Source organism: Equus quagga, chromosome 14 (genome assembly GCF_021613505.1).
Source record: "Equus quagga isolate Etosha38 chromosome 14, UCLA_HA_Equagga_1.0, whole genome shotgun sequence".
NCBI lineage: Eukaryota > Metazoa > Chordata > Mammalia > Perissodactyla > Equidae > Equus > Equus quagga.
This window is the reverse complement of record NC_060280.1, coordinates 28,957,703-28,971,205: the sequence shown is the minus strand read 5'-3', so window position 1 is coordinate 28,971,205 and position 13,503 is coordinate 28,957,703. Positions and strand designations below refer to the sequence as shown.

General features: G+C 42.1%; 1 protein-coding gene across 1 annotated transcript in view; it reads left to right on the top strand.

The window, feature by feature from the left end:
• Positions 1–13,503, top strand: part of P4HA3 (prolyl 4-hydroxylase subunit alpha 3) — a 37,024-nt gene that overhangs the window by 607 nt on the left and 22,914 nt on the right. Inside the window, exons 2-5 of the mRNA XM_046638229.1 lie at positions 2–186; positions 7,432–7,574; positions 8,266–8,489; positions 12,876–13,025. Coding sequence (XP_046494185.1) covers positions 2–186; positions 7,432–7,574; positions 8,266–8,489; positions 12,876–13,025 — 702 coding nt within the window. The remainder of the gene's footprint in view (position 1; positions 187–7,431; positions 7,575–8,265; positions 8,490–12,875; positions 13,026–13,503) is intronic.

Here is a 13,503-nt window from a genome sequence, read left to right as displayed (position 1 = left end):
GCGGCTGGCGGCGCTGCTGGCGCTGCTGGCGCTCCGGGCAGGGGACCGGGCAGGGGCCGCGGCGCGCGGGGACACGTTCTCGGCGCTGACCAGCGTGGCGCGCGCCCTGGCGCCCGAGCGCCGGCTGCTGGGGCTGCTGAGGCGCTACCTGCGCGGGGAGGAGGCGCGCCTGCGGGACCTGACCAGGTGAGGGCTCGGCGGCGGGAGCGGCGGGGACGCCGGAATGGGGGAGACCGAGTCAGAGGGGGAGACCGAGACACCGTGCTACGGGGTGGGGTGACTCTGAGGTTCATTGTCGTCCTGTGTGGGACCTCAGACCCCGTGTCACACCGTGAGACTGAGACACTGTGGCCCAATGGGACCTCCCCAGATCCATTGTCACCCTGTGTAGGACCCCGAGACACTGTGGCGTGGGGTGATGGGGAAGCTGAGACTGATTATGACCCCAGAGATGCGGTGTCACACAGTGTGGGTCCTCAGACTCTGTCACACACACACTATGGCACTGCAGAGTCAGCGTCACACAGCGAAGTTGATACACTGTGGAAAAGTGTGGAGGAGTGACTCTGAAGCCGAGGACCTCACAAGGCACTGTGTACAGCTGTGTGGACCCCAGGTCCTGTGTCAGAGACACAGGCATACTGCCGGAGTGAGATGGAGAGAATACTGTGTGATGCTGTAGCCATATGTGTGTTGACCATGTGACCCAGTGAACTGGTATTTTGTATAAGGAGTCAGGTGATGTTCTGTGACCACGTAGGAGATTTACATGTCATTTGGATGGATGAGGACGACGCTATGGATATCATACTCTGCATGTGAAAGGTGTCGAGTAATTGTACAGGTCACTCTATGAATAATGCTTCATGTTCATCGATTCATTCAACGCATATGTTTGAGTGCCTAGTGTGAGCCGGGCACTGTTCTAGGCACTCGGCATAAAATAGTGAACCAGACCCAACTGTGCCCTCGAGGAGCTTGTAGTCTGTAGCATCATGATTGGTAATCAGAGATGTCCACTGCCTCCTTTGCTTTCAGCTCTCCCTTCTCTTTACTTGTGAAGGAACTCTCTAAATACTAACTAAACGATAACTGAGATGTTATATGTGTGTGGAAGTATTTGTCACCAAGAAAACACCGGCTAAAACTATCCTTGATGCTAGAGGATACTGAGTGTAGTACACACAAGCAGATGCTCGGCCAATATTGTTTTGCTATCCAATCAACAAACTCTAGTGCTACACACTGTGAGATAAAACACCATAACCATGCGTTGACTCTGTCAGTGTCAACCTAGGAAAGATGAATGACTGTATCTGATGCCATGTGTATCATATACACATATGTGTTGTGTCTTCTGTGCTTGGGACATCGAGAAGCCCGCAGCGTGAGAAACTGTGGAGTAACCATGTTGCTGTCTGCATATATTCATATTGTACTTCTATCATGTGACTCTGTCTCACAATGGACTGCTTATAAGCCTGTGAGTGAGTGGATGTGATAGTAATACCGATTCTGGGGCACGTGGGAAGGTGTGTGGGACACCGTGGCTGTGTGAGCGAGCCCACGTAGAAGAGAATCAGTTTGTGTGTGGAGGTGTGTGTGGGAGATGTTGTTTTTCAGTGGTGACTGAATCATGATGTGGTTTGGTACATGCTCTTAAGTGTATAGCTGGCATATAAGCAGTTGTATGCATGTTTAAATTTACTGTTAGTTTGAAATAGTGTGATCACACACACACATAATGTTTGTTAAGTCTGTATTAATTGTAACAATAAATGATGATAATTTCAATAATTCTTGTCACTCTTTGGAGTAGCATGGTTGCTTAGTGTTTTGTGGGCCCACGTTTACAGGGCGAAATGTTTTAATTTTGTCCTTAGTCTGGATTCATTGGAGTTCAAGTTCATTAGTGGAAATAGAACAGCCTCTTTTCTCTCTGCTTTGAGATACCAGCATGCTCCCTGCTACCCATGTGCTTGTTCTCCTCCCCCTGATCTCTTTGTTTGGGTGGCTCAGAATCCCGGTGCCAGGCTCTCAGGGAGCAGGCTCAGAAGCGACAGCTTGCAGCATTGAGGCTGGCGGGGGCCCCCATCTTCATGCTGGTCTCTTTTACTGTCTTACCACCATTGTCATTGTCACAGCTTTATCACAGTGGGAGGTCTTGCACAAACCTTATCTTATTTGATTCTCTCTCACACACAATGGTTTGAAATAGGTTTGTTTTACCCTCTTAAACAAATGAGAAATCATGTAAAATATGAGGAAACTAAAGTTTAGTACCTTATCCAAGATTATAAATCTGGTAGGTAGCAAATCCAGGACTAGGACACAGTTCTTTTGATTGTTTCCTTCCAGCGTGCTGTGCTGTCCTTACTGCTTACATTATCTGACATGCCAGGACCCAGACCAAGCCCCATAACCGCTGAGGTTTTATGAGCAGCTGGAGTACATAGTGGTTAAGAGTCTGGATTCAGGAATTTAACAAACTCTGTTTGAATCCATGGCTCTGAGCTTGGGCGAATTCCTCTACCTCCTTAAGCATTGGTTTCCCAATCTGTAAAATGATGATAATGCTGGTACCTACCCCCATAGCGTTGTTGGAAGGACTAAATACCATGTAAAGGTATTTATCATTGTGCTTAGAATATAGTAATTGCTCAACAAATGTTAGCTCTTTATGATTTTTGTTTATTTGAAGACTGGCTGGTGAAACTAGACCCCGCTTTTGGCTCTAAGCAGTAACTCGGATTGTGAGAGCCCAGAAAATAAAAAACAATCGGAGAAATTCTAGATTCTCTTCTCATGTGATTTATGAGCATTTCATTTCAGAAAGTTTAGTTTGATATTTTAGAGACTGTTTGTTCTCTAGTCAATGCCCTAAAACCTAGTGAAATGTTTGCTTTTTAAAACGAGAGTTTTGGCAGTTCCTGCTCATTTTCCTAGACTCCCAATCTGGTGAGTTTATGTAACTTGAGATGTTATTTCTAAGGGCCTCAGTTGATGCACTTCTTTAAATTTCCAAATTTAAACATGAAATATTTTTTGATGTTGAAACTACTTCCTACCCCAAGTTAATGAATAAAAATTATACTAGTTATAGTATATATAGTCATATACTAATATATATAATATATATAAATATATGTATATATTCAGTTAGCCCTAGCTTTTTTTGTTGTTGCAGTTTTAAAGAACTACCAAAATTGGAAGAGTGGTATCAGCTGCAATTATTTCTGGTTAGGAATTAAGCATTCAGAATGTCTCAGAAGAACTGAGACAAAGCCATTTCTGAATTCCAAAGGAGAAACATATTGAGTTAAAATAGCCCATGCATTGTGGTTGGATAACCTGTCCAGGCTGTGTTAAAGGCAGGGCTTGGGTTGCAAATTTGTTGTGCAGATTCTTGAAGCAAAGGATCTGATTTTCCACTCTCAGCAGCATTTGTTAAAGCAAAAACCCATTTAGGAAACCCTGAGGTTGGAATTCAGCATCCAGTAACTTGGGCTCTGAAAACCAGCTATTTGCTCAGAGGCTGGGCATAGGGCCAATGTTGGGATTCCAAGCCAGCCTCAGATATCAGTTGATAGGTTTTTTTTTTTTCTTTGTGTAACTGAAAAATGATGTATCTGAACACTGAGTTGAATTATGTGCTACAGTAGGGATCAAACCCCCGCCCTAAATAAATTGACCCCATAATACAAAGTGGGATGCCAAGAGAACAAGGAGATGGTGCTTTTGATTTGATGGATGACTTGGGACAAATCGTCACCTCTCTGCCTTCCCTCTTTCCCTTTGTGCCTCAGTTTTCTCCGATGCCTGTTAAACATTTGTCCTCAAGCACCAAATGAGGAATCTATTTATTCACTTGTGGAAAAGGTAATGGAAAGAAATAATACAACGATTGTGCTGAAAGGATCCATAGAGATCTTCTAGTCTAGACCAGCTCTGTCGTTTTATAGAGGAGGAAACTGAAGGATAGCTGGAGGCTGGGTCAGGACACCTCTCAGCTCCTCCTGATCCAACTGTCTTATAAAATCACTGCCCACTCAGCCTCGGTGGTCCCTGGACACTTACTCTTCAGGCTGGACTCCAGCCCAAGTCTCAGCTTGTAAGTGTTCGTCTAGCAGTGGAATATCTTCCACTAAGTAGTTCCATATGGAGCTGAAGCAGGAAATAATGGGTAGTAAAAAAAAACTGCCACACCCTGGAGACTGGTTTGGTTTCAAAACCCTAGAGTAGCTGCTCTCAGACAGCCCTGTCTTAGGGATTAGAGACATCCTGGGACTTGACAGGCTTCCCAGTTCCTGTGAGGGGCACCCAGGCCCCGAGTCTCGTTCCTTAGTTTATTCTTGAATTGAATGTTTGGCTCCCTGCAAGCATCTCGAGGCCAGTCATCTTCTGTTTCAGGCTCCGTTTCCTGAACGGAGGGAACGTTGAGGGCCCCACCCTTGAGAACTTTCCAGGTCAGACGCTGCTTCAAGGGATTGAAATTTCCCACCATGCCGCTGCCTCTGTTCTTCACTTTCATCCCTTTCCGCTCTTGGAAGTCCCCCGCTCTGGCCAAAGGACTCCTATGTTCTCACATGCTCTTGCACACATTCGTATACATCCATAGCCTTTTCACTTTGCACACACTTTTTCCTTTTACTTCCATTATTATTATACTTCTTTTGAAAGTAATACTTTTAAAACACGGGAAAAAAATTCTTAGAAGGCAGGACTAGAACTCTTAAGTCTGCCCTATTACAACCAATAAATTCCAATAATATAGAAATAACAAGTGTTGGAGAGGATGCAGAGAAAAGGGAACCCTCATACACCGCTGGTAGGAATGCAAACTGGTGCAGCCACTGTGGAAAACAGTATGGAGATTTCTCAAAAAATTAAAAATAGAAATACCGTATCATCCAGCTATCTCATTACTGAGTATTTATCCAAAGAACATGAAATCAACAATCCAAAGATATCTGTGCATCCCTATGTTCATCGCAGCGTTATTCACAAAGCCAAGGCATAAAAGCAACCGAAGTAGCCATCAACGGATGAATGGATAGAGAAGATGCAGTATATTTATACAATGGAATACTAGTTAGCCATGAAAAATGGACAAAATCGTGCCATTGGCAACAACATAGATGGACCTTGAGAGTATTATGCGATGTGATATAAGCCAGACAGAGAAGGACAAACACCATATAATTTCACTCATATGTGGAAGATAAACACATGAATAAGGAGAACATATTAGTGGTTAACATAGGGGAAAGGAGAAGGGGGAGGGTGAAAGGGATAAAGGGGCACATATATATATAGTGACAGATGAAAACTGGGCTATTGGTGGTGAACACGATGCAGCCTATACAGAAACTGATAAATAATAATGTGCAACTGAAATTTACACAGTGTTATAAGCCAATATGACCTCAATAAAATAATTTTTAAAAAACTATCTCATTAGTGTCTTAGAAATGGAATAACCATAGTATACCAGAAAAGGAAAGAGCATCTTTTGCTTATATGAACACTTTTGCAGGACATCCAAGGATGAGAGAAATTAACCGGAAAGATGATCACTTCTGGCCCCACCATTTCTGGCTCTTTACTGTCAATGTCAGCAAGCCAGGAAGATTGGAAGCATGCTGGACAGCACCACCTCTTCGTTCCCCATTACAGCCATCACCAGTTTCTATATGCTCTGCTTCCTAAATACCTCCCTTGGGTCCATCCCATTCTCTGGCCCCACTGTCACTGTTGTGGTTCAGAGTCTCCTTGTTTCTTGCTTACAGTTTGGAAATGACCTGCCAACTGATCTTTCTGCCTCCAGTCACTTCTGCTTTTTAACCTTCCTCCTCCTCCTCTCACGGATTTGTTTATGTAAACATATCGCAGTGCATCTCATTTTCACCTAAAACTTTTTGGTGGCTCCTGATTGCAATCAGGGTGAAAACCAAATTCCGCAGCCAGGCTTATGAGGCGCTCCTCATTCTCCAGTCTGATCTCCTACCCATCTCCTAACACACCCTGTGCTCCAGCGATACTAAACTGCTCGTAATTCCCCTACTGTTTCTCTCTGTACCTTTGCGTATGTTGAACTGTCTCTGCCTACGTGGAAGGAGGCCTGCTTCTCCCTTCCTCTTTATTTGCATTCACCCATCAAGTCTCAGTTTATTATCTCCTCTGTGAAGCCTTCTCTGACCTGCTGTGGCCGAATTAATCACCCCCTATCTATACTCCCCACTAAAGCTGGTGTTAAATCTGGTGTTGCATCTCTAATGTAATTATTTGTATCTGTCTTACCCACAAGACTGCAAGTCTTTGAGACCAAGGTTATTGTCTTATTGAAAATTTTGTTCCTCATTCCTAGAAGAGTATATTTCATTCATTCTTTCATAGAATTACATATAGAACTTAGGTATAGAGTGAGGAGAAAAACAGCTATTTTCTTGCTTGTGAAATCCTTGAGCATTGGACCCTGTCTTGCCTTTGCATCCCCAGCATGGAGTCTGACATCTAGCAAGTAACCAGTATAGACTGACTTGTTGAATGGACAAATATATATCAAGCCTCTGTGCCCTTGTATACACTGGTCCCCGCTGGCTTGAAAAACATTCTTCCTCCCCTCTTTGTTCTGGCTCCATGGAAATCAGTATGGCAAAATCAGCTGAGAACTGGCTTCAGAGTCAGGCACACTTAGCTTCAATCCTGGCTTTGTCACTTACTAACAGTGTGGCCTTGTTTCAGTTTCCTTTCCTATAAAATGGGTATGATAAAATCTACTCTAAGGGTTGTTGGGGGAATTAAATGAGACAATATATGTAAAGCACTTAGCAGCATGCTTAATACATGGTGAGGGCTCAATAAAGAGCTATCAGAGCTATCAATATTTTAACTAATCCTTCAGGACTTAGATCAAGTGCCATCTCCTCTGAGAAGTCTTCCTTCAGCCCTTCCACTCCCACCTGGGTTAGGTGCCCTGCCTACAAATTGCCATAGCATTACATAGCATTGTATGCTCACTTCTCTCACAGCATGTAGCACAATTATTATAATTCATTCAACAACATTTTTGAGTGCCTACCAGATTCTAAATATTGGGTATAGAGTGATGAGAGAAAAGAAAATTTTCTTATTTGTGAACTTGAGAGCTCGACTCTGCCTTGCCTTTGGATCTCTGGCATCTAATATGGTGCCTGATGTACGGTAATTGACCAGCAGAGACGGACTCATTGAATGAACAATGAGTGGACCTACTTTTGTTGTGTTGGTAGTTTTCATATTCTTTGTGCTTGTTGGTTAGAATACTACGTGAGTCTCAAGAGGTTCCGCATTTCATTTTTGACTACTGAATGTGTATACACCATGCCAGCCTTCCTAGGGGTAGTGGTTGTATCAGTAGGTGAGATCATTCGTTCTACCCCTCTCTTTCAGATTCTATGACAAGGTGCTTTCTTTGCATGAGGATTCGGCAACTCCTGTGTCTAACCCTCTGCTTGCATTTACTCTCATCAAACGCCTACAGTCTGACTGGAGGAATGTGGTACATAGTCTGGAGGCCAGTGAGAACATCCGAGGTAATGAGGAGGAGGGCTGGAGGGTAAGAGAAGATTCTATCTCCTGACTCAGTGGAAAGGAGAGAGATTCTGATGGGATGTGATGAAGGATAATGAAGTGGGTAGGTATTACTTAATCTCCTTAGCTCTAACTATTACAAAGAACCAGATCCCCTTGTTAATATGTTTACATGATTATACGTTAGGAAACACTTGCCTATCCATTATCTCATTTGATCTTCACTACAATCCTGTGAAGAACTATACATTATATCATCCTATTTACATATGTGTAGGAAGTGATGTCTTCTAATAATTCCTGTTTTATTAAGTTGCCACTACAGTGTTATCTGTAGCAAGATCACTTTCCTAATTTACTCAACTTTGTCTTGAACAAGTTTGTTGACTTTGGGGAAGTTAAAAGGAGGAAGAATTGTCCCTGCAAAGGGGAAGACTCTTGGAGACAGATAGGATGGGAGAACGTGGTAAAGGTGTGTGCTTTAGTTTTTCTCCAGAGTGTTTGTTCCTCCTTCAGAAGATTGTGTTAAGCATCCTCTCTGTGCCAGGGACTGTGCTTGCCACTGGGAACAAAAGAAAATCAAACGTCATCTTTGCTCATGAAATATTCGAGTAGGTGATGATGCCTTGCATGTGTTAAATGCTCGCCACCTGTTTTCTGAGTGGTGGGCTGATGTTTTCACGACCTTTACAGCTCTGAAGGATGGTTATGAGAAGGAGGAGCAGGACCTGCCAGCCTTTGAGGACCTTGAGGGAGCAGCGAGGGCCCTGATGCGGCTGCAGGATGTGTACATGCTCAACGTGAAGGGCCTTGCCCGCGGCGTCTTTCAGAGAGTCACGGGCTCGGCTGTGACTGACCTGTATAGTCCCAGACGGCTCTTCTCCCTCACAGCAGATGACTGCTTCCAAGTTGGCAAGGTAGATATTCAGCGAGAGGTGACTTGCTGGACTCTAGTTTCTTGTGGATCAAATAAGTATATCCTGATTGCTTTTACATTTTTCTCATCCTTACAGCAAACTCGGAAATTTAGTATTATTCCCCATGTTCAGATGAGGGAACTGAGGTTCAGAGAGGATAAATAACTTGCCTAAGGTTACACAATTTTAAGTGGCAGAACTAAAATTTGAACCCAGTCTTTAACTCCAGATCCCACGTTCTTTCCATGATGGCTAAGGTGATCTTATACTTAGGTCACTCTTCAGAGTGAAGGGGGTGTTATTAGTTATGCCAGGACAACAGATGGTCATTTGGTCACCCTAACCATAGCACCCTGCCAGGAGATGAGCAGTGGGGTGGAAGGGAGAAGCAGGGTTAAAGGGCAGGGGAAAGGAATGAGAGATGGTGATGTGAAGGTAAGATCATGGAAACTCAGCTTCCTGAGACGTTCTGGAATCCCTTGCAACATTTCCTAGATATTTAGAAATACTAAATTAAAGTAGTGTCAGAAAACTGAGGCCATTCACTTTAACATTACTGGAGGAAATTGACTTCAGGAACCTTCCCTATGAGATATTTAACCGATCTTTGATCTTAAGTTATAAGCACACTTGAGGTCATTTTACAATATACTCTTTGTCAGCCTTTACCTTAAAAAGTAATGGAGTAAATTCTTTTTAATTTTGAAGATGCATATTGCAGGAATTTTTTCCGGCCCCTACAGTATTCATTAGCTGATCTGAGAGTGGGCCTCCTGTGTCCTCATTCCAAGTTTTGGGACTCTGTCTTCCAAATAAATGCAGAGTGAGTTGCCCTAAGCCTCTCTATGTGCCATTTTCCTTTTCTGAGATCCTGAATGAAATCGGAGCTCAATCCTCATGTGCATGGCTAATTGAAATTTAAGATGGTTAAAATAGTTCCATGTGTGGTACCCATATGTGCTTCATTCGTGAGGCCTTTCTAAGGCTCAAACCATATGTAGAAAATTTAGTCAGTCACTTCCTGAAAGTCTCACTTTATTTCTGTATTTATTTACTTATTTTCAAAGATAAAACATTTCAAATATAAGGAAAGTACATAAAGTAATATAACAAGCAATTATATCTATAATTGAGATGAAATATATGTTCAAATATTGCTATATTTGTTTCAGATTTTTAAAAAAGATTAATGTATAGCTAAATAAAGCCTCATTCCTCTCCCTTCTCACCGCCCCCAACCCCTTCGACTCTACCCTTGCCCGGGAGCCGGGTAAGCATTGTCCTGAACCGTATGCTGTGTACTTTCCCTAGTCCAGCTTCTTTCACTCAGTGCTTTATGTCTGTGAAATTCCTCCACATTCTTGCATTTATTAGTAGTTCATTCCTTTTTATTGCTGAGTAGTATTCCATTGTATGAATATGTCTCAAACTATTTATCCAGTCTCCTGTGGATGGGTACTGGGATTGTTTCCAGTATGGACTACTGTGAAGAAAGCTGCTAGTAACATTCTTACGTAGGTCTTTCTGCGGACATTTGTTTTCATTTCTCTTGGGTAAATATCTAGGAGTGGTATCGCTGGGTCGAAAGATAAGCTTCAGTTGTTATTAACACATGGTTAAATTTGTTTCATCTACACATCTCTAGTCCCTCCTTCGTGAGTGATTTTGAAGCAGATTAGTCTATATTCTGACATTCTTAATTTCAGATTAAGAATTTAATTCTTAATTTCTAATTCTACTACCCTACTATTGTGTCTGTTGATTTTTCTTCATGATAGATTATTTCCTGATATAGTTTATCATGTTTGATTGTAAGCTTATTTCTAGCAGGACTTTTCCCCCCTAAGGCAATCTCTGTGCCCGGAGTTGTGGAAATAGCCCTCCAGAGAGTTTTGGGTTTTCTTCAGATACTCTGGTGGTCTCACTGGCCTTAGAGCCTTTTTGTTGTTGTTGTTGTACATTACATCCCCATGACTTATTTATTTTATAACTGGATCTTGGACCTTTTGACTCCCTTCATCCATTTCACACATCCCTTACCCTCTGCCTCTGGCAACCAATTTGTTCTCTGTATCTATGGGATTGGGTTTTTTTTTTAGATTCCACATATAGGTGAGATCATACAGTATTTGTCTTTCTCTGTCTAACTTATTTCATTTAGTGTAATGCCCTCAAGTCCATTCATGTTGTTGCAAATGGAAATATTTCCTTCTTTTTTATGGCTGAATAATATTCCATTGTATACATCTACCACATTTGCTTTATCCATTCATCCATTGATGGACACTTAGGTTATTTCCATATCTTGGCTGTTGTCAATAATGCTACGGTGAACATGGGGTTCAGAGATCTTTTTGAGTCAATGCTTTCGTGTTCTTTGGATAAATACCCAGAAGTAGAATTGCTGGGTTATATGCTAGTTCTATTTTTAATTTTTTGAAGAACTTCAGTACTGTTTTCCATAGTGGCTGCACCAATTTACACTCCTACCAACAGTGCATGAGAGTTCCCTTTTCTCTACATCCTCACCAACACTTGTTATTGTTTGTCTTTTTGATAACAACCATTCCAACAGATGTGAGGTGATATCTCATTGTGGTTTTGATTTGCACTGCCTTAGATCCATTTTTATATTGATTTATTGGCCTGGGGATTCCTTAACTATATGAGTCACACAAATTCAAACTGTAAACTCATGTGAAGCACAGGCTCACAATTGTGAATATTCTAAGGAGACACTTTATTTCCCTACACACACACAAACCAACTTTCTTGTCTCTTTATGACAGTGGGTAGATTTTTTTCTGGTCCACTCTTTCCTTTAAGGTATAGTTTTTCATGGATTTCAGTTTTATGAGTGTGTCTTAGTTCTGATTCCTAGATTTTTGGAGGTCTAAGGAAGGCTCATCTTTTGTCCTCACGTTTGCGTTATAACCTAAGGTTACTAAGTATCGAGATTACTGAGACAACACCCACTCCCATCCTAGGCAGCTTCAGCATCTGCTCATAAGCTTATTGCTTAGGTTTTTAGCTCCTTTCTTGTTTCTGGTACGTGGGTATTTTCCATTCTTTCTTGAAAATATATAATGAAATGCCTGTTATATTTTATTCAAAATTTCTAAGTCTTTGTGTTGGGAGGATTCCAGTTATCTCAATCTACCACATGACTGGACTTGAGTTCCTCATTAATAAAGTGAATTGTTAACTTAGCAGAACAAGTGCACTCGTTTTTTATTGTTTTTCTTCAACTCAACCTTTTTAGAAATAGGAAACTTGGGGACCAGAAATATAACACAGCAGGCTAATGGCAGACCTGGGATAGGAACTGATTTATTATTTAGGCTGCACAGTTGCAGTATCTCTAGGTTCTGCCGTGTCTTTCTGCCTGTCTGGAAGTTATACTGAAATTAAATCATTTCATAAGAGTTCTTCCAACCCTGTGGCTTTATAATTCCATGCTGTCTCCAACATCAATTTCCAGGAAATTCCACCTGCAGTTCTGGTATTCTGGTTAACTGTAAACTATTAGGAGACAGGAGCTATGTCTAGGCCATGTTGCCATATTCCCCAGCATTCCAACATCTAATATATGACACATCCACTGAGCTCCCATAGCATTCCCACGTCTACCTTCATTATGGTGTCTAAGGCATTGTGTTGCAATTGTTGGTTTGCTCACATGCCCCTCACTTGGTTGAAGCTCTTTAAGGGCCAGGACCACCAGGTACATTGTAAATACTCAGCAAATACTGAATAAATAAATGAAAGAATTTAATCCATTTCTCACATTGCTAACAGCAATATCTTCCTGAAAACATGGCATTCACGACTCTCATTAGCTTAACCCATGCTGCCTTTTAAAGTTCATTTCCTGCTTCTCTTCACCTTAGGCTATAGCCGCAATGTACTACTTGAACACATCCTTGCTTTTGGCTTGTTTCTACCATTCCCTAGTCTTAAAATACCCTTCCTTCCACTCTCTGCTCATTGAAATCCTTTTCCTTCTTCAAGGAAGGCCCTTCTCAAGTGGCACTTATTCCATGAAGCCTTTTGAGATCCCCAAGTCTCCTCCTTTCTCTATACCTCCATGGCATATTATGCATATTTCCTTCAAGCATTCATGCCATTCTGTCCTGTATTATAGCTACCTGAGTTCATCTCTTTCTCCTTCCCAGATTATAAGTTCCTTAAATGCAAGAACCCTTGTGTCTTCTCTACACCTAGTATGATGCTTTGTATAATAGATGCTTACTAAATTGAATTTAAGTGAATTTGAGATGAAAACTTGCCTCTTGGGTTCCAAAGGGCCTCCACTCTTTGCATAGTCATTTCCTTTCTTCTACCTGTGGACTAAGGCTTAAATGGTGGTACCTTTGTTCCCTACAGGTGGCCTATGACATGGGGGATTACTACCATGCCATCCCGTGGCTGGAGGAGGCTGTCAGTCTTTTCCGAGGATCTTATGGAGAGTGGAAGACAGAGGATGAGGGAAGTCTAGAGGACGCCTTGGATCACTTGGCCTTTGCCTATTTCCAGGTCGGGGAATAAGTGAGGGTCACTGCCTTCATCACAATGAGTGTGATGCTTTATATCTGCTTTACAACTTTCTAAGCATTTTCATGTCTCTTCATTTATTTCGTCTTCCCAACAGGACCAAATGTGAGTCAAGCAGGGCAGTTGTTTTATTATTCCCATATTTCACATGTGAGTAAACTGAATCTCCAAAAAACTCCTAACTTGTCACAAAGTTCACAGAGCTGGGATTAGAGCCCAAGTCTGTCTGCCTCTTAGTCCGGCACTCTTTCCAATGTGTTGACAGCTTTACAGTCATCGTCTGCCATGTAGGAGGCAGTCTCACCTGGGCAGCAGCGGCTGCATCGACGGATGTTTGATGGGTACACAGTCAATGTAGATCACTCTTTTGCACTCTCAACAACTCATAACTCTTCACAGATGTTATGCCATGATATTGCCAATGTCCAAGGAAGAGGTTTGATTTTCATCCTCTCTCATC